The sequence below is a fragment of the Pseudophryne corroboree genome, chromosome 3 (assembly GCF_028390025.1).
Source record: "Pseudophryne corroboree isolate aPseCor3 chromosome 3, aPseCor3.hap2, whole genome shotgun sequence".
Taxonomy (NCBI): domain Eukaryota; kingdom Metazoa; phylum Chordata; class Amphibia; order Anura; family Myobatrachidae; genus Pseudophryne; species Pseudophryne corroboree.
Genome location: NC_086446.1, coordinates 62,233,558 through 62,260,666, shown reverse-complemented (window position 1 = coordinate 62,260,666; position 27,109 = coordinate 62,233,558). Strand labels below are relative to the sequence as shown.

At 43.1% G+C, this 27,109-nt stretch overlaps 1 protein-coding gene across 1 annotated transcript in view; it reads right to left on the bottom strand.

Moving 5' to 3' along the window:
• The window catches only part of LOC135054728 (NACHT, LRR and PYD domains-containing protein 3-like), a 470,020-nt gene that overhangs the window by 156,128 nt on the left and 286,783 nt on the right, over positions 1–27,109 (bottom strand). The window contains exon 10 of the mRNA XM_063958025.1: positions 477–647. Coding sequence (XP_063814095.1) covers positions 477–647 — 171 coding nt within the window. The remainder of the gene's footprint in view (positions 1–476; positions 648–27,109) is intronic.

Genomic DNA, 27,109 nt, shown 5'->3' with positions numbered 1-27,109 from the left:
TGCCTGCATGAATTTGTAGACCATACCGTTTGGTAGCAGTTGTCATGCACCTTATTGTGATCAGATTATAATGTGTTATCAGTATTAGACTTTTGTGCACTTTTACTTCTTCTGGGGTACATTTTCAAGACATTTGTCATTTATGGAAGAAATACGGTCACAGAAACACTGGGACTGAAGGACTCTTTATTCCATCAGGAACATCATTTGTTGTGCGCTTTTGTATTGTGGGTGTCTATTTTTCTATTACTAATAATAACCTCTGATCTAAAAAAAATAAAATAAAACTCAGTAAATAACATAAGTAAATTAAACAGTAATTGTAATTTTTAAAAGGAGAAGGAAATGTTAAAATATCACCTATGTGTTCAGATGCTATAAAAAAAATAATAGTAGATAATGTTTCTGTGACTTTGACCAATGTGGTCTATGCACTGTACTGAGAACAGATTTATAAATGCCAGGACAGTTCTTACCTAAGTTCCTGCAGGGCACAGGCCGGGTGTCTCAGTCCCTCACACAGAAGGTATATTCCAGAGTCCTCCAGACCATTGTACGATAGGTCCAGTCTGGTCAGAGAGCGGAGTGTAGTAATAACAGAGCGGAGGTCATCACAGCAGGAGGAGGTCAGATCACAGCCCAGTAACCTGGTGAGGAATCAGCATTAGTTAAGATTAGATTAACATTTTCCACCTCACAGTCATTGTGAATTAATAACTGAAATAATAAAAATTTGTAAAGTAGATACATTGTATGGTAATTGTTTTAGCTATTATGCTATAGGCATGTCAAACTCTCCATCACTACTGCAGTTCAGTCTATCCTGTGTGCTGGGTTTAGCCCACCTCACCAATTTAAAGTATGTTGTGCTTTGGGATGTGGTATGGAAGGTAGATAGTAACTAGGTAGACAGTGTCTAGGTCGACCACTATTGGTCAACAGTAACTAGGTTGACAGGGTCTCTAGGTTGACAGGGCCTTTAGGTCGACATGGTCTAGGTCGACAGGTCAAAAGGTCGACCTGAGTTTTTTATGATTTTTGGTGTCGTTTTCTCCGTAATGTCACAGGGAACCCCAATTAGTGCACCATGTCCCCTCGCCATGCTTCGGGCAAGGTGCCTCGCTCCGCTGCCACTTCGCTCTGCACAGATTACCGTTCCAATCGTAGTCCACGTGGATCGATAAATATGAAAAGGTTCAAAAAAAGAAAGAAATTGTGAAAAACTCATGTCGACCGTTTGACCTGTAGACCTAGAACATATCGACCTAGAGACCCTGTCGACCTAGTTACTGTCAACCAATAGTGGTCGACCTAGACACTGTCGACCTGGAGACCAGATCCCGTGCTTTGCTGAGTTCATTACCTGAGAAGTCTGCTCAGCATACAAGCTGCAGTCTGTGATACTTGCTACTGAAACTCATGATTAGCCACCTTAGAATTCCCCTGTGTGAGTAATCTGCAGGATCCTGTGTTCAGCAACTGGTCCATACTTGCCTACCTGACCCTCTCCATGAGGGAGAAAATGCTCTGTTCCTGGACTTTCCTGGTAATGTATGATTGCCATCACCTGTGGTGAGCTATTTAATTGATAAGAAAGGTGTTTCACCACAGGTGATGGCAATCATACATTACCAGGAAAGTCCAGGAACAGAGCATTTTCTCCCTCATGGAGAGGGTCAGGTAGGCAAGTATGAACTGGTCTCTCGGCTCATCGTTCCTAGCTGCTAGTGAAGTCTGTACATGCTGTCTCTGTGCCGCACTCTCAGCATTTTGTGTATAATCCTAAATAGAGTACTCAATTTGGCCCAAAGAAAAATCGGGAGTAAAACCACCCGATGTTTCTTCTGGTGCTGCGGTCGGTCTATTTGATTAGCTCGGCCTATAAAACATACTGTTACACCCATAAACACACATGTTCAGTGAAACCTGTATGTTTTCAGGGTGAAATGGCCCCATTTTCCAGATAAGCTGCGGCACGCTCCGGCTTCTCTGGGCTAAATAGATAACCCCCGGCGGCGACACTTATCACCCGATTTGCTGACGGGTTAATTGAATTTGGCCCTTAAAGTGTGTTTCTCTGCAGAGCTCTGTTTCCACTCAATATCCTGACTCGCAGACTGAACGCCAGAGTTCCCTTGAAAACACAGGCATGGCCACAGCCTTATTGGATTCAGTCAACTGACTCTGCTCTAAGACCAGCTGACCACAGCATCCAATCACCAAACACTCAGCCTAATAATTTCCATTTCCTGACTGGCTCAAATCACCAGTACAACATTGCTTCTGTGTAACAGCCCTGTGCTGAGATCCCAGATACTATGTATCTTTATGGACCCAGTCCACCCAAATCCAGTTCCTGACTGGTATATGCAAGTATTCATTCACCACCGTGTTCCAGTCTGCTCTATTAAGAGACTTGTTCCTTGCCTACTCACTGATTCTAGCCCGGTCACCTGCCAGTTCCAGTCTGACCACTCACCAGTCATTCTGGTTCCAGCTACAATTCCGGTTCCAGTCTGTCTCGAGTTACTATTCTGGTTCCAGTCTGGCTCCAGTTACTATTCCCGTTCCAGTCCGGCTGAAGTAACTATTCCAGTTCCAGTCCGGTTTTAGTTACTAGTCTGGCTCAAGCTACTAGTCCGGTTGCAGTTCAGCTCCAGTCACTATCTGGTTCAATCCAGACACCATCTGGTTCCAGTCCAGTCACTATACGGTTCCAGTCTTTTCACTTTCCAGTTCCAGTTTCCTGTACAATAAAGTTATTTTTAGTTTTATACATGCCTTTGGGCCATTCACTCACCTTCAGCTCCTGCTTCAGCACCCCACGACTAATCAAGTCAGACCCAAACCTCAGGCATGACAGTTTGTACTGGCCTAATGGATCGAGCTAAGGATCAGGTTCAAACTGCAGGACCTGTACAAGACCTGGCCACATGTCTAGAACATTAAGAGGTTGCACAGGCTCAAGTACTATGGTTCCTGCAACAACTGTCCAATCAGCTGGATATTATCCAATCCTCATTCCATGATTCTGAAGCCTCCAGTTTGTCAGTGCAGTTTTCTCCAGTGTCAATTCTGACTACTATATTTGAATCTTGATTTACGTTTCCATTCAGTTCTGAAACTCGTCCTCCATTTCCTATTACTCTGCAACCCAAATGTCTGAAGATTTTTATTGAACTCTTGAAACAGTTACAAGGCCGTCTCTCCAGTATTGTCCTGATTCTTTCAGAATTTCTTGGTGATGCTCCTGATTCACTAAAGTCCTCTGCTCCCATCTCCGTGAAAGATTTCCTTCAATTCTCTGATACCAAGGAAGCCCCTGTTTCTGACTCCCTTAAAACTAAGGGAGTAATTCAGACCTGATCACTAGGGTGCGTTTTTTGCAGGGGGAGGGTGAATTTGCTGTGCAAGTGTGCGTTCAGATGTGTAGCAAAGCTGCACAAACTAATTTTGTGCAGTCTCTGCACAGTCCAGGACTTACTCTTCCAGTGCGATGATCGGGCCGGAGCTGATGTCAGAAACTCTCCCTCCAAATGACTGCTCCCTCCAGTGTCAGACTGGAGCATGAAGGGCCCACCGGGGGTATGCAGTGGTCGGGGCCCATGTTTAGAGGTGTGGCCAGCCTCCAAAGGGGGTGTGGCCAGCCACCACAGAGGTTTGGCTAACAATTATAGAGTACCTGGTCTGGACTCCTTGATAATTTATATAGTAATTAATGCTAATGCATGCATGATAATGTGCCAGATTAATGACAGCAATATACTGTAGAGAATACATCATAATTCTGTGCAGAATAAGGTAACATATGTATAATATATAATTCAAGTGCACAGTCTAGAACCTGATCCCTAGAGGAGGAGGGCCCCCCAGGCAGTGGGGCCTACCGGTGGTTCCCCCTGTATCCCTGTGGGCCAGTCCGAGCCTGGCTCCCTCCTGTGTTTTTCCTGATACTCCTTGATTACGGTCAGTTGCCACCCACAAACACCCTCTTCCTGTCTATCTCCTTGCGTTCGCCGGTGCGTTCGGATTTTTCGCACCATCCAGTCGCTGCCCAGCAATCCCCGTTGCTGTGGTCTGTCGTGCCGGCGCATTGTGGTGCATACGCATGAACAGTTCAGACCTGAGCGCATGCTGTAGTAATTTCCTCCTGCACCAAGTAAAGATTAGTTCATGAGTAATCTACGGCCTATACTTTCTGAAGGGGAATGCAGATGTCGCAGGCAGCTTCATTTCTGCTTCTACTGTAAGACAAGGAAAGGTGACAGATTTCATCATCACAGTGTTCATATTTACAAACCATCTTATGTGGTATCTTCATCTTCAGCTTTCTCTGATCAGGACAAGTATATTAAGAAGGTCATTTTGAAAAATGCTGACGTCTACAATTGGGGTCCTGTAACTAGGAGTCCTATTACCAAGTTAGGGAATGAAAAGAGATTGTCTAATTCTCTCATCACCAAGGAGTTGCCAGATTCCATAGCCCCAGGAGGGGCATCTGTTCCTGCAGTCTCTAGAGGGGCATCTGATATTCTAACCCCAGGAGGGGTGTCCAATGGATCAACCCCAGAAGGGGTATCTGGTGTTCAGGTTTCAGAAGTGGCATCCAAATCTTCTACTCATAAAGGAGTGTCTGATATGTTAACCCCAGGAGGGGTGCCAGAATTGCCAACCCTAAGAGAGGGATCTGATTTGCCAACCCCAGGTGGGGTCTCCAGAGTTTCAGACCCAAGGAAAGTATCCAGGGCCATGATCCCAGGTGGAATTCTTAGAGCCACAGATGCAGACATAAACTCCTGTTAGCCATCTTCTGAGAGTGCTACCATGTTGGCAGGCAGCATGGTTCAGGTCTTGGATGGGCCATTTGAACATGTGGATTCTGTTCATTCTAGTTCTAGACAGATTCTGCTTCCTTCAGTAACAGCCAATTCAAATACTTCCAGACCCAATTCAGTTCCATCCATTGGTCCAAAAGCTCCTTCAGTTCCAACTGATTGAAATACCTCTGGACCCAATCCGATCACATCCATAATTCTAAAAATCCTCAGATTACAGCTGGTTCAAGCTCTTCCAGACTCAATTTGGTGCCATCCATTTGTCCGGTTAAGTCTCCCTCAGTTCCAGCAAATTCAAGTATCTTCAGATACTGTCTGCTTCTACACGTCCATCTGAAAACTCTGTTTCCAGCTGGTTTAAGCTCATCTGGACTCAATTCAATTCCATCCATTGTCCGGTTTAGTATTCTTCTGATCCAGCTGATTCAAATATCTCCAGGCTCAATCCATCTGTCTGAAGATTCCTTCAGTTCCAGCTGATTCAAATACATCTGGACTCAATCCGGTCCCATCTGTAGGTCCAAAAACGTCTCTGGTCCCAACTGGTCCAAGTACTCCTGGACCCAATCCGGTCCCATCTGTAGGTCCAAAGAAAGAACTTTCATCTTCCAATCTCAACAGAGGACAGCTGTTTGTCTCCCCAGATAGGGGTGCTGATTCTACTCTTCCAATTAAGTATCAAAAGTCCATAAGTGAACAAGGAAAAAATAGACCCTTTGTGCGCTGAAATACTAGTAGAAGCCCTTGGAAACCAAAAAGAACCTTTCACCGTGATTCACAATAGTATAATAAAACAATGGATGTGGCACCACATGGCGCTACGCAATACCCTCAAAACAAAAAAATCCTTACACAATAGAGTCGGATCTGGTTCTCATGGATGGTAGAATTCATATGATAAATTCAGGTCTCATATATAATAAAACTCATAGGTCTAAAATGCAAAAAAAAACCATACAGATTACAGTGCAACTCTGTTATAAAACCAACAAGCTTTTTAATTTGTATGGTCCCACTCACATAAAGCGGTAATAATATTGCATGTAGATAATCAGAAATGCTGAGATAGCCGCTGTCACTCAATGGAACAGATCTCCTTCATAGATGACTGAAGATGTAATTCATAGTCTTTATCAGAAGATGTTATTCAGCACCTTACTAGAAGTTGTAATCCAAAATCTTTGTCAGTAGTCGTTTTCCAAAGTCGCTTAAATAAAGCAGTAATGCCTCAGAGTATCCATCTAGGGCAAAACGCTATCACAAACTCAGTAAGGTGCTGAATAACATCTTCTGCTAAAGACTATGAATTACATCTTCAGTTGCACTATGTTCTGTATGTGTTTTTTTGCATCTTAGACCTATGAGTTTTAGTATATATGAGACCTGAATTTATCATATGAATTCTACCATCTATGAGAACCAAATCAGACTCTATTGTGTAAGGATTTTTTAATTTTGAGGGTATTGAGTAGCGCCACGTGGTGCCACATCCATTGTTTTATTATCCAAAGTCCATAACCTTAGTAGAAGATGCAAGTGTCTCAAATCTAGAGATTGCATCCTGTTTCCATTCCAAGGATCCTCAAGATTATTCTATTCCTGTTTCTACATGGTTATCACCAGCTTTTACTTCTAAGTATCTGTCTGAAGCTCTAAAGACTCCGGAATCGATCTTCTCAAAGTTTATTCTCCAGTGTCAGGGAAGCGTTTTTCTCAGTCTTCCAAAGTTAACTCAAGTACTTCTACTCGCTGGCATCAGGCTTTATCTGCTGGAGTATCTGAAGCCAAGAAGAATGCCAAGGCTATCAATCTGAGTCCAGCTTTGCCTTCTGAGACTTTGAATGACATCAAGTCTCCCAGTATTCTCTTGCTACTTCCAGCACTCATCTACTTTATGGGAATCTAGCTCAATGCCATGCACTGGTTGAACAATACTGCACAATTATAGAGTCTAACACATAATATGGTATTTCACATGCAAATATTACAAGACATCTTTTCTTGGTCTTCAGAGGGTCAAGCCTTAGATTGGCCTTATCCTCTTATTGAATCTGATGATCCACTACTTCAAGATTTACAAACTTTCAGTGATGCAGTCAAAGATTTGGTCAAAAGCCAGCTTGTTTGAAACAATATGAGTGTTCTTCCCAATCTATTAAGAGTCTGTATATTGCAAAATCTTCTGCAGCATAGCTGTCTGAGCAAGACCAGATTCTACTTAATCAGTGTATCAAAGATTTCCAAGCTGTCAAGAAGGGAAACCTCACAAACTCAATACAAGGCTCTCACACCTCAGATTTGTGAATTGCATATACTACCCTGTATCCATCTAACTGCAGCCTACTAAAAATTCATCCAATTCAGTTCTCCGATCAATCACTTTTGGAGTAAGATCAGGTCCTGTTGAATAAATACATCAGGTATTTCAAGAATTACAACACTTGGAGAACTTTAAAGACCATTCAAAGAGAACAGGCTGTTGACTTAAGAGTTGGTTGTGTTTCCTTTGACTCTACCTCTAATTCCTTGCGTAGTTCTAAATTCATGGAAATGCAGTTTGACACAGATGTTGTTACTATTATAGATTCCTATGCTCACCTTGGACTTGGACCCAGATCGCAACAGTGAATTTATTTATGACTCAAGTTACATCATGGGAGGAACTATTATTCCTGGCCATGTCTGCTCCCAGGAAGAAAATTCTGTTTACAGTGACAGTCCACTTGTTCTGATGAGAAGAGTCTTGCATCTAAAGATGAAAATTGTAAAGATTTCTGAGAAATCCAGTTTGGGTTAGTTTTTGAGTTCTTCTGGATTCCATTTCTCCAGTTTTGTGTATGAAAATTCTTCTTCAAGTTTTTCCTAAGGGTCTTTGATTGTCCATCACTCCGAGAATCAATCTTTACTGTGATCAGCATTGCAAAGGCACCTTGGCGTGTGCATAGTGTGATCATGGTGTATGCTTAGTCTTCCAATAATCACTAAGTTTTGTAAATATCACAATTGGTTTAACATAACTGTTATAGTTAAATGCTCATTTAAAATGGAAGCTGGAAGCCATCTTGTTCAGAGCTAAAATAAAAGAATCTTGTATTTTCTTTGAGAACATGCTCTAAATCAAGGCTGGGCAATTATTTCAGCTGGGGGGGGGGGCCATATTCACTTCCATTGAATATTCGAGGGCCATACAAAAAATATCTTGTACAGGTCGAGTATCCCATATCCAAATATTCCGAAATACGGAATATTCCGAAATACGGACTTTTTTGAGTGAGAGTGAAATAGTGAAACCTTTGTTTTCTGATGGATCAATGTACACAAACTTTGTTTAATACACAAAGTTATTAAAAATATTGTATTAAATGACCTTCAGGCTGTGTGTATAAGGTGTATATGAAACATAAATGAATTGTGTGAATGTAGACACACTTTGTTTAATGCACAAAGTTATAAAAAAATATTGGCTAAAATGACCTTCAGGCTGTGTGTATAAGGTGTATATGTTACATAAATACATTCTGTGCTTAGATTTAGGTCCCATCACCATGATATCTCATTATGGTATGCAATTATTCCAAAATACGGAAAAATCCCATATCCAAAATACCTCTGGTCCCAAGCATTTTGGATAAGGGATACTCAACCTGTATATACAATACTGGTAGAGTCAGATAACTACCTTTTAACATTAGCTATATATTAATACCGTGTAGCCGTAATGGCTGCTAAACCATGTGCACATGCTACGCACTCCGTACGCTATTTGCGTATGAAGACCTCGCACGTGGTACGCAAATAAAGTACACACGCTGTGCTGGGTGTACGGAATACCCACAGTGAGCATACACACAGACAGTAACCTTTATAAACTTTAAACACAGATTATGCTTACACTGTGCAACACACTATGATTGAGTTTGTATTGTAAAACCGTACTGCTGAAATACTGCAGCGATATAACGCTGCTTAACCTTGTTAATGTAAATGCTGTTAGAGCGATTTAGAATTCAGAAACCCTTTGTACCAGCTAGAGAGACACAGACACCCTGCTGAGGTTCTAACACCTTATGTGAATGTTCTATTTGCAAAATAATAATACAAGTCATACACTACCAATATAACATAGACTACCTAACCAGATAACTACACTTAAAATACAATAACAGTACAATAACACTTTACGAGAAACGAGAGAGAAAGAGGAGAGGGGGGAGAGAGAGATATGGCTCACAATAACAATAAAGACAATATGATTGCGGAGAAAACTTACGCACAAAGGGAACGATCGCATGCGCCTCCTGGATATCCAGCTCCCGATTATCAGTGATGAGAATCGTTGAAGAGAGTGAGCTGGATACCATCGGCTTGTCTATTTATGCCCCACACACAATACGATTCAATGGTCCCTACAATCTCATTGTTCATTGGACACAGGAATTCGTCTTCGCATTATAACAAAAGGTCATAGGTTGATTCATACAGGTGGGCTGTGTCTACTTCCAACTGCTCAGGTGGGTGGGAAACTAGGTTTCCCGCCGCATGGATAAGTAAGTGCAAATAATAGTAAATGGACATAACTATTCGCACGAGCGATTAATCCGCTTCAAACCAACACCGGAATATTGCTAATTAAATACTCTTCCGATGGATACTAAACACCACTGTATGACCCCTGTCGGACCCTTCGTATCAAACAAAGAGGGATCTCTTTGTCCAGGAACATGCTACATTAACTAAACTTTCAGAATCTATCAAAGGGACCATGATCTACAAAATACATTATATAGTTAAAAAGTGTAACGATTGAATCGCACGCTACGAACACATAAACTCTACCGTAAATACGCATACCGTGCACCTGCAGGGGTGCACGTAACAGCGGGTATGCGCACGCACGGGAGAGTGTACGCATGCGCAGAGCGGACCTGTATGCGGTGCAAATATGGCAGTGTGCATAGTGATATTTTTCTGACTTTGACAGTCCACCCTTTGGCAGTCAATAACAATAACTGCCACTTTCTAAAACATTTCAAAAAGAGAAAAATATATGTCAGGGGTTAATACATTTCCATGGTTGGGTAAGGGAGGAGAGAGGAAGGTGAGAAAAGGGTATGACCTAGTGAGATAGCAGAAGCATGTGTGTATGAATCCATGTTTGGGGGGTCATGTATCATCGTGCCGTACGTGTTGTACATCAAGCTTCGAGGTATTGCGAAGTATACATTTGAATTCCTTCTTATCCCGTATTAAGGGTCTGTGGATGGGCTGTCAAACTCTACAGAGCTCTTTTCGGCTGTGGTTGCAACAAAATGGGGGAGCACATTTTGGTTGATGATACATGAATGGGGGAATATGTGATTGCTGATATCTGTGTCTGTATTCCCTATCGACTATGTGTGTCATTACCTGAGGGTTGTAGAGATGAAGATAAAGAACACTTATGGTAAATGCAGTGGTATTCTATGTCAGGTAAATGAACATTTGTCGGTTGAAGTCTTGTTCGGTGTCTGTTGAATGCAGTCTTCTTTGTGCTTTTGCCCATAAGGTGCGAGCAAAAAGCTTTGTCTATGTCCATAGACTTACAAAAGTGTTGGGCTAGCGTAATTTAAAAATTTCTAGGGAAACTGGGGGTCTATGGCATAGTTCATCAAATATCTGTGTATAAGGTTGTCAAAACTTCTTCTTTAATCCATCAGTTGTCTGTATACAGGATCATCAAATTCCTCGTCCAAGTGGGTCTTTTTACCTTGGAGAAAAAACGGAAAAACAGGTGAAAGAAACGGACCGTATAATCGCATTTTCATCACATCATTGTTTCTACCGTTGGGTCATAAATCAAATCTATTGGAATTACAATTTCCTCACTCCTTAGACTCATTACCCTGGTACTATGTTTGCACTTCATTAAAGCCTGACCGCATCTAAATATCAAGCCAATCGTTATGACAACACCCAAGATACATAGGAGAAACTTCCCTACATCCATTATGACTCCTTGAGCCCATTCTCCTAAACCAGAGAACCAATTTCGCAAGTTCAACCATGACACCCAACCGGTCAGCTCATTACCCACAGCAGCAAGGGTGAGATTGTGTCTCCTGCGAAATTCCCACTTTAATTGGAGAATATCGTCCATCTTTTGGTCTATGACCTCGACCGGGTCCTCGGTACTATTCGTAATATAAGTGCAGCATTTTACGCCGTACTGCGTTGCCAGTGTGACACAATATCCACCTGTCACTGCTGTGAGATAATTAAGTACCATTCTATGCTGAACCAGTTCTGTTTTATAAGCCTGAAGTTCTCTTCCAGTATACCTAAACGTGTCATCATACATTTCCGTGATATTGTCTAACAAATTTGCAAGCGCAGATATGTATCTATAGTTCATCACTCCTCGAGCGGTGCGAGTGAAATCTAGCGCAAGTAGAACCTTAATCCCGGTGGATTCATGGATCATGTCAGAGGCCAAATACTCTGTCCTTTCTGTCAGTTGCCTTTTAACTACGTGCTCGTAATGAGTATGAGTATAAGGAGCTTGGGCACCATGGTGTATATCTTTCATTTTGGCATGTGATACAGTCATTACTTCAGGCAGTACTTTTCAAATATAACACAATCCTTCAGAGTTTGGGGCAAGCCACTTCTACGCCTTCCTCCCGCATATGAAATATGCATCATCGGGGAGAACATATGGGACGGAGTAGGACATAACCATATTACACATCTTCCACGTGAAATCTCCTAACCCTAATTCTCCCATCTGTTTAGTACACGTATCAGTTTGTACGATATGTGCGCAGTATCCTGGTGATACCTCTCCAACTCTCGTTATCCTACTTCCTAGGGTATACCTATATCGGAAAGATTTTTCTCTACTGGCTATGTGGCGTATAAGCTCTGTATCTGTAGGCATTCTATCTGCCCTATATGAAAAGGTCATGGTTTGGTTACTCCATGACACTTCCCAATTTCCCGGCTTTCGGGGATTGGTAATGTTAAAACATATTAGGGATCTATCCACATGATATTGGTGGAGCTTCAAACTAGGAGAGAAAAACAAGGAATTACCCGAGGGTATACCTACTCAGGCGCTGGATGTGAGTTTCACCACAGCAGCTATAGAAAGTGGGGCTGGTCAAACCCCTATATCAAAAACAAGAGTAAGGAAATATAGCGCTAGAATATGGTCACAAAAGCAAAGGTGGATCACAAATAATTTGACAATTTAATCAAAAATGTAGAATAAATGAGCATAAAATATTCAAAATATACTGCATGAAAATGGTCAATACCACATTAAAAGTTGAATAAAATCAATGCAACGACTATTGGATTGCGTTACTCCCAATGGCAAGTCATCTACTTATAGATGCCTGATGTAATGGACCTGTTCCTATGGCAGTCCCTTATAGTTCTTGGTTCCCAATTATCTTATCCATGGGTCATATTTACCACCATGTGCTTCAGAGGTCTTAAGCGAATCTGCGTCCGCAATAGGCTGTTCCTCGAGATGTGGTGGTGATGAACTTTCCACAATGGATGGGGAATGTTGTTGTAAGTTCAAAGGAAAAACTTCCAATTGGGACTTGGTCCAGGTCCAGATTATCCACAAGAAGGGAGTTGACACAATCCGGCAGGTCTCACCAACGCGTTTCGTTGCATAGGAGCAACTTTTTCAGGGTGCTAGTTGTCCTGCTGGAAGTGGTTTATATACCCTGCCAATATGGCTGCTCATTAGCATGTGTAATTACATGTGACCACCTGTTAGCATTTTGTGACCAAAAAATGACAGACAATGGAGGTTAATAACTGTACTAGTTAAAATTTATAAATATATATCTATTTAGATCTTCAATATTTAATGAATATACAGAATTAAATTCATGAGAAACCGCACTGGACATTTTTCAATTCGAATCATTTGGAAAAACTGGAATGTTGGAATGGGGCTATACATGGAGACTGTGTATAGTGGTTACAAATCGCACTCCATATATTCAATTATACCTTGGGGGTCAAGGGGCATCTCTTCTCCCTCTCTTAATCTCGTGAGAGTGGGAGGTGTGGATGGGTACATATTTCTAATTATTTTAAATCTAATCCACCTCCCCCAAGTGATTCGAGCATATATGACGGGGGAGAGGCGTGGCCCCTCGTCGCGTCATCTATTTACGCCGTGCTTCGTATACCACGGTCGTCATGGCAACGAGACCGCGCCGTCCGTTTTCCGCCGGATCTGGAAGTGACACAGCGCAACGTGGCACGCACCATGTCTGCTGGTCAGATCCGGAAGTCCCGGCCCGACACTCCTCACAGTGTATTCAGTTGTCATGGCGACACCTGTAGTTAAACGTCGCCAAGGCAACTGACAGTCACCTAATAATATCCAATTCGTATAGATCGTAAGTCCAGAGTTTCCAAATGATCAGTGCCATATTGGATAAATATACATAAATATAACAGAGGAGAAGTAATAATACTAATAATTATAGTTCAAAAATAATTAATCTAAATAATACAATATGATTAATAATTAATTCTTCTGTAAAACATGATGGTGAGTGAATATAATCTGTCTATCTTAAAACTCTGTTCCTAAGCATAGAAAAAATAAATTTAATCATATATCAATGTCTTCTATATATATCAATGGATATATAACAAGATAGCCTAACAGAAATTAATCGTAAAGCAGTAAAAATTTCAAAATTAATAATGAATGATATCTCAATTGACCAGACAAACGTGCAAATGAATCGTAACAGTGTCTATGTATACTGAATCTGATCTCCTAAACACAGAGGAATCTCAATATGTATGGTGGGAAACAGTTATACGTTGCTATTCTCCCCCGTCATATATGCTCGAATCACTTGGGGGAGGTGGATTAGATTTAAAATAATTAGAAATATGTACCCATCCACCCCTCCCACTCTCACGAGATTAAGAGAGGGAGAAGAGATGCCCCTTGACCCCCAAGGTATAATTGAATATATGGAGTGCGATTTGTAACCACTATACACAGTCTCCATGTATAGCCCCATTCCAACATTCCAGTTTTTCCAAATGATCCGAATTGAAAAATGTCCAGTGCGGTTTCTCATGAATTTAATTCTGTATATTCATTAAATATTGAAGATCTAAATAGATATATATTTATAAATTTTAACTAGTACAGTTATTAACCTCCATTGTCTGTCATTTTTTGGTCACAAAATGCTAACAGGTGGTCACATGTAATTACACATGCTAATGAGCAGCCATATTGGCAGGGTATATAAACCACTTCCAGCAGGACAACTAGCACCTTGTAAAAGTTGCTTCTATGCAACGAAACGCGTTGGTGAGACCTGCCGGATTGTGTCAACTCCCTTCTTGTGGATAATCTGGACCTGGACCAAGTCCCAATTGGAAGTTTTTCCTTTGAACTTACAACAACATTCCCCATCCATTGTGGAAAGTTCATCACCACCACATCTCGAGGAACAGCCTATTGCGGACGCAGATTCGCTTAAGACCTCTGAAGCACATGGTGGTAAATATGACCCATGGATAAGATAATTGTGAACCAAGAACTATAAGGGACTGCCATAGGAACAGGTCCATTACATCAGGCATCCATAAGTAGATGACTTGCCATTGGGAGTAACGCAATCCAATAGTCGTTGCATTGATTTTATTCAACTTTTAATGTGGTATTGACCATTTTCATGCAGTATATTTTGAATATTTTATGCTCATTTATTCTACATTTTTGATTAAATTGTCAAATTATTTGTGATCCACCTTTGCTTTTGTGACCATATTCTAGCGCTATATTTCCTTACTCTTCAAACTAGGAGGGCTGGAGATATTAAACCTCCTGTCCACCGGTCTCCCACCCTTTAGCTCAAGTACCTCCCCTACCGTTAAAGGAAATGGAACTAGCCCTGATTTGCTATGACCTTGAGGTACTTGAGAGCATACCCAACAATCTGTCTTATTTAACACACTACCCACTAAGGAGTGATAGTCACTCAATGGATGCCGGTCCATGTGGATATTAAAACTGGATTGGCATTTCTTAATGCACCCATTCTCAACTACATTGTCACAGAGCCTACAGATACAGTTTTCTTCAGCTAACAATCTTTCACAATGTTTACAAATAACATGGCTGTTAGATCGTTTCCGGTACTCGCCTTTGCTTGGTGATTGTGTTGCTATTGGAAATTTACACCTCCGTCTCAGTCATCAGAAACCCATTCTGGATCCTTTCTCGACCTCACTGGTACTCTCACCGAAACAGACTGCTCTGGTCAACATCATGGTCAACAGGAAAATCCGGATCACAGTCTCTTGGGGCAAGTCCATCTTACAGGAGGAGAAAAGGAGAAATTTGTAATGGGGGTACAGGAAAACAGTTTGAGGGGGAGAGAAACTTGTTACGATAATTAGTTCTCTAGTCTTGTTGTTCTTCTTGTTCTGCTGTCATCTCAAAGGTGCTGTCTCTCAGTCTTCCAAACGAACATTCTGGTGATGCAATATTCCTTCCCAACCAGCGATCTTTCTGTAAGGAGCAAAAATCTTGCATTACCATTTGCCTAACTGATGTGTGACATACCATCTTTAAAACATGAAAACATGAGTGAGAAGAGAGAGAAAACAAAAAAAAACAAAGAAAGAGAGAACAATTCATATGCATATATATTACATAAATCAACAATAAACAACAACAGGAAAAAAACATTTTTCAAACACTTTAAAATATTGTCAGATCATCAGGCTGTCATATCTACATGTCCAATGGTTTCCTTGCGCAGTCCCTCCCACCAGCACCTCCATACTCCACCCTCTGTATCTGGCCAGGATACATTGATGCGGATAGGTCATGCTGGGGTTTGGTAGACTTCTGCAAAGACCAAGCAGATATGCAATGTTTGAGTCCTACCAATAATCGTCAGAGGTGGGGAGAGAAAAGAAACATTTCACAGATACATTTACAACGTTTCACCCGGTCATTCCTGTGTCTTGAGGGAATGACCTCCCAATTTATTAACTGTTACCTCAGGCTTACCATCAGTCCTAGTGATCACCTTTCCTGACTACATATCATGATTGTGGCTCAAAATTTTACATATGTGGTACCATTACGATTTTGTGTATCATAACTCTGCTCATGTTCTTGTCTAGGGGGTCTGACTTTATATGGGCTGTTACAGTTACTGGCATAATGCCCTTCCCTTTTACAAAGATAACAAACCCTGGGCTTCTTCCAAGTATCAGTGACCTGAGGTTTTGGTTGATTTGATGCCTCCTCAAACGCTTGGATGCTCATCACCACCAACCGTTTTCCCTGTACTTCCCTGCTTCCTTGGGTATCATGATTATGTCGTTGTCTAGGGGGGTGATATGACTTTTGTATTTCTCTTGATCTACAATCTCTTGCAAAGTGTCCCTTTTTATGACAATTGTAACAAACTTCCACATTTGAATTTCTCGCAGGGGTTTGGGGCTTATGCTGAAGTGATCTTGTGGCTAGGGCCTGTATACTTGCGGCCATTAACTTATCACTTTGTGACTCCCTGTATCTAGTGATATTCTGATCATGATTAAAAGCGGCCTCTCTTAATGCAGCCACCGAGATATTTCTCCAGTTTGGGTTGGTGGTCTGTACTCTAGTTCTCAATACCTCCTTTAAACCATTCATTAATACCTTAACCACTACTCCTCTATGCTGTGCATTAGTTTTGATGTCTGTGATCCCAGTGTTTCTAGCCATTATTTGCAGTGCTCGATTGAAATAATTAGAAATAGTTTCCCCTTCGTTTTGTCTTATGGAGAAAATTTAATTCCACTTGACAACGGCAGGGAAATATACTTCCAACTGTTGGTTAATCTGCTTAATACATTCCTGATTGTGTTCCTCCGTACAAGGTACCTCCGTGTCTAATTTACAATCAGCAATAAATTTTGCAGGATCAACAATGGAGGGCAAACATGCCCTCAGCACTGTCCGCCACTCTTTGTCGGTGGGTTCTGTGGCGTTTCCTAGTTCTTTAATAAACCTTTGACATGCGACTAAATTTTTCCTAGGATCAGGAAATTCAGACATAATTGATCTCAATTCGGTCCGGGACCAGAGACAGCGCATTGCACTGTCCTTGACGGGAATGATTCCCTGATCGTCAGTCTTTCCATTGGGGACTGCGATCACCCTGACAGGATCAAACTCAACTACATCGTCTTGTGTTGGTCTTACAATATGGGGTACATTTGTTTGTGCGTGATATAAAACATTGTACGTACCTGTGGACACGACCTCACCTGACCCTCCGTTAGGGGGTTTGATTATTGCCTTTACCGATTTGGTCGTGTCCACCTGGATGTCTTGTGTGATAGCTGCTGGGAGAGGTGCCGACATTGTGCTGGGCTCACTTTCTTGCTTCCTGAGGGAAGTTTGACATGGGGTGCGATTTGCACAGGTTAACATTTGTAATTTTTACACTTTCATTTTCATAAACATTATTACATTTTACACTTTCATTCTTAATACAGTTACTAAGTGCATTTTTATCGTACAACATTGTGCCTTTCTCCGCAACCATAATCCTCTCCATTGCCATGTCTCTCCTCCCAAGATGAGAGTCAGATATGTCAGTTAACTGTTAGGGTCTCCTGCCCTGTGCTGCCACGTCGTCATGGCAACCGGGAGACAAGTGCTAGTGGAGTAACCTGAGCGCAGCTGATACTCCGGTTCGGGTCTTTTGCTGTGCAGTGGTTATAGGCTCTGTGCACGGCAGGGGATCCGGTGCTGGTTTTTGTGCTCACAGTCTGTGAGGTCTGAGTGGGGCGTGGACAGCACCTGCTTTATAAGGCCTCTTTTCAGGGTAAGCAGATGCTGCTGAATCTTTGTTGGTTAGTCAGTTCATGAAAGTTAGCCAGTACTGTGTAGCTTTGTATTTGTTTGTTGCTTACTGCAAATAGGCCTGGGGATTTGGTATTACACTCTGCCAATCCAGACCTAGCAGTAAGACTGGAGTCAGTCGTTTAGCTTGCTGGGGTTCTGTTACTACTCTGTGAACTTAGCAAGTTTGCGGCTGTATTCTAAGACTTGCCTGTCTAATCCTGTCTCACTGTGCTAGGTGTCAGGGGTCAGTTTAGTGGCAGTAAGCTAAAACCTGTGCACTGCAAGTGAGAATTAGGACTGTGGAGATTCTCCTTGTGTCTATCATTCCATCTCTGACCAAGGAGTTTACTGCCACACCCGTTGGTAACCCTTTAGGGTTTTGCTGTTGCCCTTAGCAACATCATTTCGGGTTCTCTACGTATTAAAACACAACATCTTGCTTTTCCATCTGAGCAGTTCTAATACAAGGGAGATACCCAGTTCCTTAGCCTCTGGGCTTCTCTGTTCACTTTGTGTGTATTTTGTTACCCTATCACCTTCTGTGTACATTATGTTATATTCCCCAGTTTGTCTGTGAGTCCATCTGTTTTGCATAACAGTTCAAACACCAGTACATTCCTGCAGACACTGGAGTGCATAACAGTTCTGACACCAGTACTTTCCTGCAGGCACTGGTGTGCATAACATATTCAGCAGCCTAATACTCCTGTTGAAATTTTGTGGGAATATGGAGCATACCCCTCAAAATACGTTGCAACAGGTGGTCGATCAGGTGCAGGTCCTGACTCGACAATTTAATGATTTGTCCATTAAAATGCACACCTCCCAGGCTGCTGGCGGAGCTCCAGCAGCAGCAGCACCTGCAGGGGTTAAGGAGCCGAAAGTAAATCTCCCGGATCGTTTTTCTGGAGATCGCTCGCAGTTCTTTTGTTTCAAGGAGAGCTGCAAGCTATACTTCCGGCTTAGGCCTCAGTCTTCTGGGTCGGAGATTCAGCGGGTGGGCATAGTGATTTCCTTGCTACAAGGAGACCCACAGGTCTGGGCATATGGGTTGCAGCCTGACTGTCCGTCGCTTAAAAGTGTTGATGCTTTTTTTACGGCACTGGGCATGTTGTATGATGACCCTGACAAGACGGCCTCAGCCGAGGCTCAGATTTCGATCCTTAAGCAAGGGCGAAGGCCAGTTGAGGTTTACTGTACGGAGTTTCGGAGGTTGGCCCATGATACCCAGTGGAATGACCCAGCCCTGAGACACCAGTACCGAAGAGGTCTTTCTAACCAGATAAAGGACCAACTGGTACAATATCCCTTGCCTGATAGCTTGGATCAGCTCATGCAGTTATCCATCCGGGTGGATAGACGGCTGAGAGAGCGTAGGCTTGAAAGGGAGACTGAGATTTCCTTCCTTCCCAAGGGAACCTCAGACTCTGAGGAATTTTCTGAGGAGCCTATGCAGATTGGGGCTACCCGCCTCTCCTCGTGTGAGAAGACGCGGAGGAGACAGCAGGGGTTGTGTTTGTACTGTGGGAATAAAGGTCATGTGGTAGTATCATGCCCAGAAAAGCCGGAAAACTTCAGGGCCTGAGGGTGATGGGAAATATCCTGTCAGGCCAGAAGTCAGAATTTCCCAAGAAGACTTTTATCATTCCGGTGACCTTGAAGATCCTCGGTCAAACTGTCAAGACTGAGGCCTTTGTGGACAGTGGGGCCGACGGGGTTTTTATGGACCGCCAATTCGCCCTGAAACACTCTGTTCCCTTAGTACCCTTGGCATCGGAAATTGAGATTTGTGGGTTAAACGGGGAACCATTATCCCAAGGTAAAATTACCTCTTGCACTAGCCAGATTTCTTTGTTTATTGGAGCCACACACTCTGAAAAATTGTCCTTTTATGTGACTGTCTGTACTTTTGCCCCATTGGTGTTGGGGTTACCCTGGTTAAGGGCCCACAATCCTCAATTTGACTGGGTCTCTGGGGAGATTCTTAGTTGGGGTACTGATTGTTTCAGGAGTTGCTTGAGCCTTCCAGTCAGGCTCTCGCAGCTAAGTTTGCCAGGATTGCCAGGGTGTTATGCAGATTTTGCGGACGTGTTCTCCAAAAAAGTTGCAGAGGTACTACCTCCCCATCGCCCCTATGACTGTGCCATTGATTTGTTGCCAAATGCTAAGCTTCCCAAGAGCAGGTTGTACTCCCTGTCACGTCCTGAGACTCAGGCTATGGCAGAGTACATTCAGGAGAACTTGGCTAAGGGATTTATCAGACCTTCACAGTCTCCAGTTGGGTCGGGGTTCTTCTTCGTGGGTAAAAAGGACGGTTCGTTGCGACCCTGCATCGACTTCAGGGAATTGAACCGTATCACGATTAAAAACTCATACCCACTGCCTCTCATTTCGGTCTTGTTTGACCAGCTTCGTACTGCCACCATTTTTTCTAAGATTGACCTACGCGGTGCGTACAATCTAATCCGAATAAGAGAGGGGGATGAATGGAAGACTGCCTTTAATACCCACTCAGGGCATTATGAATATTTGGTGATGCCTTTTGGGCTCTGTAATGCCCCGGCAGTCTTCCAGGATTTCATGAATGATGTGCTCAGGGAATATTTGGATAGATTCTTAGTTGTATACTTAGATGACATCCCAATCTTCTCCCATTCCCTGGAGGAACATCGGAAGCAAATACGCTTAGTCCTCCAGAAACTCAGAGACCACCGGCTTGGGGCGAAGCTGGAGAAGTGCGAATTTGAAGTTCAGCAAATCGCATTTCTAGGATATATTATCTCCCCAGAAGGTTTCCAAATGGAGGGTTCCAAGGTACAGGCAGTCCTGGATTGGGTGCAGCCCACTAGTTTGAAGGCGCTTTAGCGTTTCCTGGGCTTTGCGAATTTTTATAGACGATTTATCGCTGGATTTTCGTCTGTAGTGGCGCCCTTGGTGGCACTCACTAAGAAAGGGGCGGATGTTGCTCACTGGTCTTGTGAGGCTAAAGCGGCTTTTGCCCGTCTCAAAAGGGCATTTGTTTCGGCCAAAGTGCTGCGACACCCAGATCCAGAGCGTCCTTTTGTGGTGGAGGTGGATGCCTCTGAGATGGGTATTGGGGCAGTGCTTTCTCAGATGGGAGTGTCTGATAATCGCCTTCATCCCTGTGCTTACTTTTCCCGTAAATTTTCGCCTGCCGAGATGAATTATGACGTGGGTAACCGGGAATTGTTGGCTATTAAGGATGCACTCGAGGAGTGGAGACACTGGCTTGAGGGGGCTAAGTTTGTGGTCTCAATTCTCACTGACCATAAGAATCTGGCATATTTAGAGTCAGCGAAGCGTCTCAATGCCAGGCAGGCACGATGGGCTTTGTTTTTTGCTCGCTTTAATTTTTTGATAACATATCGCCCTGGGTCAAAAAACATCAAGGCTGATGCGCTCTCGCGGAGTTTTGCTCCAATCCAGGAGACCACCGAGGAGCCGTTGCCCATTGTTTCCCCATCATGTATTAAAGTGGGCATTACCCAGGACCTCTTATCATTAGTCCTTAGAGCACAGGAGCAGGCTCCTCCAGACCTTCCGGTAGGTCTTTTGTTTGTGCCTCCTAGGTTAAGACAGCGAGTGTTCCTGGAATTCCATGCCAAGAAGTCGGCAGGTCACCCGGGTATTGCCAGAACTCGGGAGTTGCTATCTAGGGCGGTGTGGTGGCCCTCGGTGGCTAAGGATGTGGATCAGTGGGTTCGGGCATGTGACATCTGTGCCCGAAATAAGACTCCTAGAGGGGTTCCTGTTGGCCCATTACATCCACTCTCTATCCCATCTAAGCCATGGACCCACATTTCAATGGATTTTGTGGTGGACTTGCCCAAATCCTCGGGGATGACAGCCATCTGGGTTGTCGTTGACAGGTTTTCGAAGATGGCGCACTTCGTTCCACTGGTTGGGCTGCCATCAGCCAGACGCCTGTCTGAATTATTTATGCTGCATGTTGTGCGTCTCCACGGGTTGCCACTTGATGTGGTCTCTGACCGCGGATCCCAGTTTGTGGCCAAATTCTGGAGGGCATTTTGTTCCGATCTCCAGATTTCTGTCAGCTTGTCGTCAGGCTACCATCCGCAGTCTAATGGGCAGACTGAAAGGGTGAACCAGTCCTTGGAGCAGTTCCTCAGGTGTTATGTCTCCAAGTGTCAGACTGACTGGGTTGCTCATCTGTCCATGGCGGAGTTTGCCTATAACAACGCGGCTCACTCTGCTACAGGGATCTCTCCCTTCCTTTGTGTGTATGGGCATCATCCTAAGGCCAATTCTTTTGACCCCCTGGACTCCACGCCTGGTGGTTCCTCTGTGGTTTCGGTCCTTAGAGGTATTTGGCGGAAAGTGAAGAAAGCCCTTGTGTCTGTGTCATTAGTGACCAAAAGGGTTTTTGATAAGCAGAAAAGACCCTGCAGCTTCAAATTAGGAGACTTCGTCTGGTTGTCTACCAAGAATTTGAAGTTGAGACAGCCATCTCATAAGTTAGGGCCCCGGTTCATCGGCCCTTATAAGATCACCAGGGTTATCAATCCGGTGGCATTTCAGTTAGATCTGTCCCGTTCTTTGGGTATCAATAAAACATTTCATTGTTCCCTTTTAAAACGGGCGATTAGTAATCCTTCTTCCAGTGGAAGACCTTCCCCTCTTCTGATACGTAGCCAGAGGGAGTTTGTTGTTGAAAGGATTCTTGACTCCAAGGTGGTTCGGGGTCGGCTGTCATTTTTGGTGCACTGGAAGGGGTATGGCCCGGAGGAGCGGTCGTGGGTGCGCAGTTGTGATCTTCATGCCCCCAGACTGATACGCTCTTTCTTCTCGCAGTTCCCCGATAAACCCGGTGGTAGGGGTTCTTTGACCCCTCGTCAGAGGGGGGGTACTGTTAGGGTCTCCTGCCCTGTGCTGCCACGTCGTCATGGCAACCGGGAGACAAGTGCTAGTGGAGTAACCTGAGCGCAGCTGATACTCCGGTTCGGGTCTTTTGCTGTGCAGTGGTTATAGGCTCTGTGCACGGCAGGGGATCCGGTGCTGGTTTTTGTGCTCACAGTCTGTGAGGTCTGAGTGGGGCGTGGACAGCACCTGCTTTATAAGGCCTCTTTTCAGGGTAAGCAGATGCTGCTGAATCTTTGTTGGTTAGTCAGTTCATGAAAGTTAGCCAGTACTGTGTAGCTTTGTATTTGTTTGTTGCTTACTGCAAATAGGCCTGGGGATTTGGTATTACACTCTGCCAATCCAGACCTAGCAGTAAGACTGGAGTCAGTCGTTTAGCTTGCTGGGGTTCTGTTACTACTCTGTGAACTTAGCAAGTTTGCGGCTGTATTCTAAGACTTGCCTGTCTAATCCTGTCTCACTGTGCTAGGTGTCAGGGGTCAGTTTAGTGGCAGTAAGCTAAAACCTATGCACTGCAAGTGAGAATTAGGATTGTGGAGATTCTCCTTGTGTCTATCATTCCATCTCTGACCAAGGAGTTTACTGCCACACCCGTTGGTAACCCTTTAGGGTTTTGCTGTTGCCCTTAGCAACAGCATTTCGGGTTCTCTACGTATTAAAACACAACATCTTGCTTTTCCATCTGAGCAGTTCTAATACAAGGGAGATACCCAGTTCCTTAGCCTCTGGGCTTCTCTGTTCACTTTGTGTGTATTTTGTTACCCTATCACCTTCTGTGTACATTATGTCATATTCCCCAGTTTGTCTGTGAGTCCATCTGTTTTGCATAACAGTTCAAACACCAGTACATTCCTGCAGACACTGGAGTGCATAACAGTTCTGACACCAGTACTTTCCTGCAGGCACTGGTGTGCATAACATTAACTCTCTTTGCATTTCACTTTCCTGTTGCCACAATTTTAAACAATCATGTTTGGTCCGTCTCTTTACTGATTTAATAAGACCTATCCTTCTCCTTAGATTCAGTAACACATTTGGGCTAAAGCTGCCTACTCTTGGGAATTTCTCCCCGTCATGTACCGTCATTCTTTCCCATTCATCACATAAAACCTCTGTGTGTGAACCGTATTTTTCACACATTACATACCTTGCCGACCCGATTGGTCGGTTTACTAAATCAACCCGAACCGAGGTTGATCGCCCCCTACCTGAACAACTGGCCCCCATACCTGCAGGTGTTGCTTTCACTACCTCTGACCTTAATCAGGGTCTTCAGCGAACCCTTACAAAAACCAAGATGTCCGGGGCTGGCCGGCGGCGAAGTTTACCGAGTACTCCACTCACTCCTCGCCCACGTTGGCCAGTACTGCAAGCACTGTATCCAGAGCTGTTGTACCCAACCTAGGGCCCCTATAAGCCTTTATTTACTGGGGCGCGTTCCCCGGCAAGTATCGGTTGTTGGATAGTTCCTGAGTGACCAGCGAACTTCCCTTAAAATAATTTTTTTTTACACAAATCACGTCAGAATGTACAAATAGTGTTTATGACCAGTTTTGTACACAAATGGTACTGGTCAGATACTAACTAATGCACACAATTACGTGCGGTACAATCGTTCAGTACATAAGCAACTAATCTTATGTACGGAGCGACCAACGGAATCGAAAATTTCGGCTGCAAATTCCTTCAGCAAGAGCTTTATGGCCTATATGGGTTCTGCACAAACCCCCAGGGTTGTGCTCTTTTCTCTATTTATAGCGGACTTCCTTGTCTGCTGTACCTGGACCTCCTGGTCTGTTCTGGACCTCCTGGTCTGTGCTACAGTATGACCTCCTGGTCTGCTATGCTCTAATGCTCTGATTTATGTTTAACAAGGGATGCCTCCCTAGCCACCATGTACGTCACTTACACGTATGTACCTCACGAGAACTCGACTTCTTTGTGGTTCAACCTTAAATTGTATAAACTTATATATGTAAAACACTCACTCACCACATGTACACTTTTGTTTCTATTTCTATTTCTGCGCAGAAATTTTTCTTTAGACCAGATGTGTTGTAAATTTGGAGAAGGATCTGTTAGTCTAAATTTCGGACACTAAAAATAGACTTGCGCTATTTATCGCGTTGCCACCTCTTCGCCTGCTAAAATAACACTTATCGTGTGATTTGAGTTACGTGGGCGTACCCAGACGCTCCGTTGCGTAATTTACGCTGCGTGCTTCTGCCTTTGCGTACGCGAGTCTCAGTCCTTTGTTAGAGACACGCGGACGCAAAGCAAATGTCCACCGTAACACAATTCACACATTTATCAATGTAGATGATTTTTAACTGTAATCATCTACTAAGCACCACACAGGTCTCTCCTTGTATCTCAGGCCAAGCTGTGCACGTGTTTTACAATTTACCCCTTAAATGTATTACTTTTACTCTTTAAGTACCAATAGCAACAAATCTTTCTCAGCACGTTATCAATTATGAAATGGCAACCAGGAAAGTGAGATGTGAAGATTACACAAATGAACATGCAATTCTAAATTAATCTAATAACATATATTGATGTAAGCACACGCATATAGATATTACATATATGAGACCCTATTCAGTGCTTCTACTTTGCATATGAATGTGCAATTTATTTCACTGCTGGGAGAGAGAAAAAAAAAACAACAAACCAGTCCCACAGGTCATTTGCATTTCAATGGCCATCCTACAAATAGCAGCGTTAAAACAGGTTCTTGAAGAGAGACAGTTACAAAAAAAAAAAAAAAAACTACTTGTGTATTTCTTAAATCAAATATTTAATTTATTATTAACTGTTATTAAACTCTATCTGAACTACTTATAAATGACTATGATATGGACTAAACAAATGCATTAAAAAAAACTCATTAAATGATGATTTCTTTTTGTCAGTGGATGGCTGATTATTTCCTGAGTCAACTGAAAATCAGCCGTTCAAAAAAAAAAATTTGACCTTCCCAAAATGGCCGCTCCTCCCCCATCCATGAGGTTTACACAAAATGGGGGACAGACCTTTTGTCACAAAGAAAAATCATCATGCCAGCCCCTTTTAGTTATCACGCTATGCAGAGCGATTAAAAATAATTTTAAACCTATTTAAACAGACAAACCATCCAATCTGCGTGTGCAGTTGGCACCAAATCGAAATAAAAACCAGATTTACAAAGACAATAGCTCAATGTTCCTACCTTCTTCGGATTCCACCAGCATCCCTACAGACCAAAAGAATCAGACGCAGACTCTCATCTGATCAGCACTCCAAGATACTAGCTGTTCCTCCCTTTGCTGATCGATAAAAGTCTGCGCCTTCTTCGCCTGACTGCGGATATGAGATGGACCGGACTTGCCCCCACTTGATAGAGTCAGATAACTACCTTTTAACATTAGCTATATATTAATACCGTGTAGCCGTAATGGCTGCTAAACCATGTGCACATGCTACGCATTCCGTACGCTATTTGCGTATGAAGACCTCGCACGTGGTACGCAAATAAAGTACACACGCTGTGCTGGGTGTACGGAATACCCACAGTGAGCATACACACAGACAGTAACCTTTATAAACTTTAAACACAGATTATGCTTACACTGTGCAACACACTATGATTGAGTTTGTATTGTAAAACCTTACTGCTGAAATACTGCAGCGATATAACGCTGCTTAACCTTGTTAATGTAAATGCTGTTAGAGCGATTTAGAATTCAGAAACCCTTTGTACCAGCTAGAGAGACACAGACACCCTGCTGAGGTTCTAACACCTTATGTGAATGTTCTATTTGCAAAAGAATAATACAAGTCATACACTACCAATATAACATAGACTACCTAACCAGATAACTACACTTAAAATACAATAACAGTACAATAACACTTTTACGAGAAACGAGAGAGAAAGAGGAGAGGGGGGAGAGAGAGATATGGCTCACAATAACAATAAAGACAATATGATTGCGGAGAAAACTTACGCACAAAGGGAACGATCGCATGCGCCTCCTGGATATCCAGCTCCCGATTATCAGTGATGAGAATCGTTGAAGAGAGTGAGCTGGATATGATCGGCTTGTCTATTTATGCCCCACACACAATACAATTCAATGTTCCCTACAATCTCATTGTTCATTGGACACAGGAATTCGTCTTCGCATTATAACAAAAGGTCATAGGTTGATTCATACAGGTGGGCTGTGACTGCTTCCAACTGTTCAGGTGGGTGGGATACTGGGTTTCCCGCCGCATGACTAAGTAAGAACAAATAATAGTAAATGGACATAAACTTCTTATGTCCATAACTATTCGCACGAGCGATTAATCCGCTCCAAACCAACACCGGAATATTGCTATTTAAATACTCTTCCGATGGGTACTAAACACCACTGTATGACCCCTGTCGGACCCTTCGTATCAAACAAAGAGGGATCTCTTTGTCCAGGAACATGCTACATTAACTAAACTTTCAGAA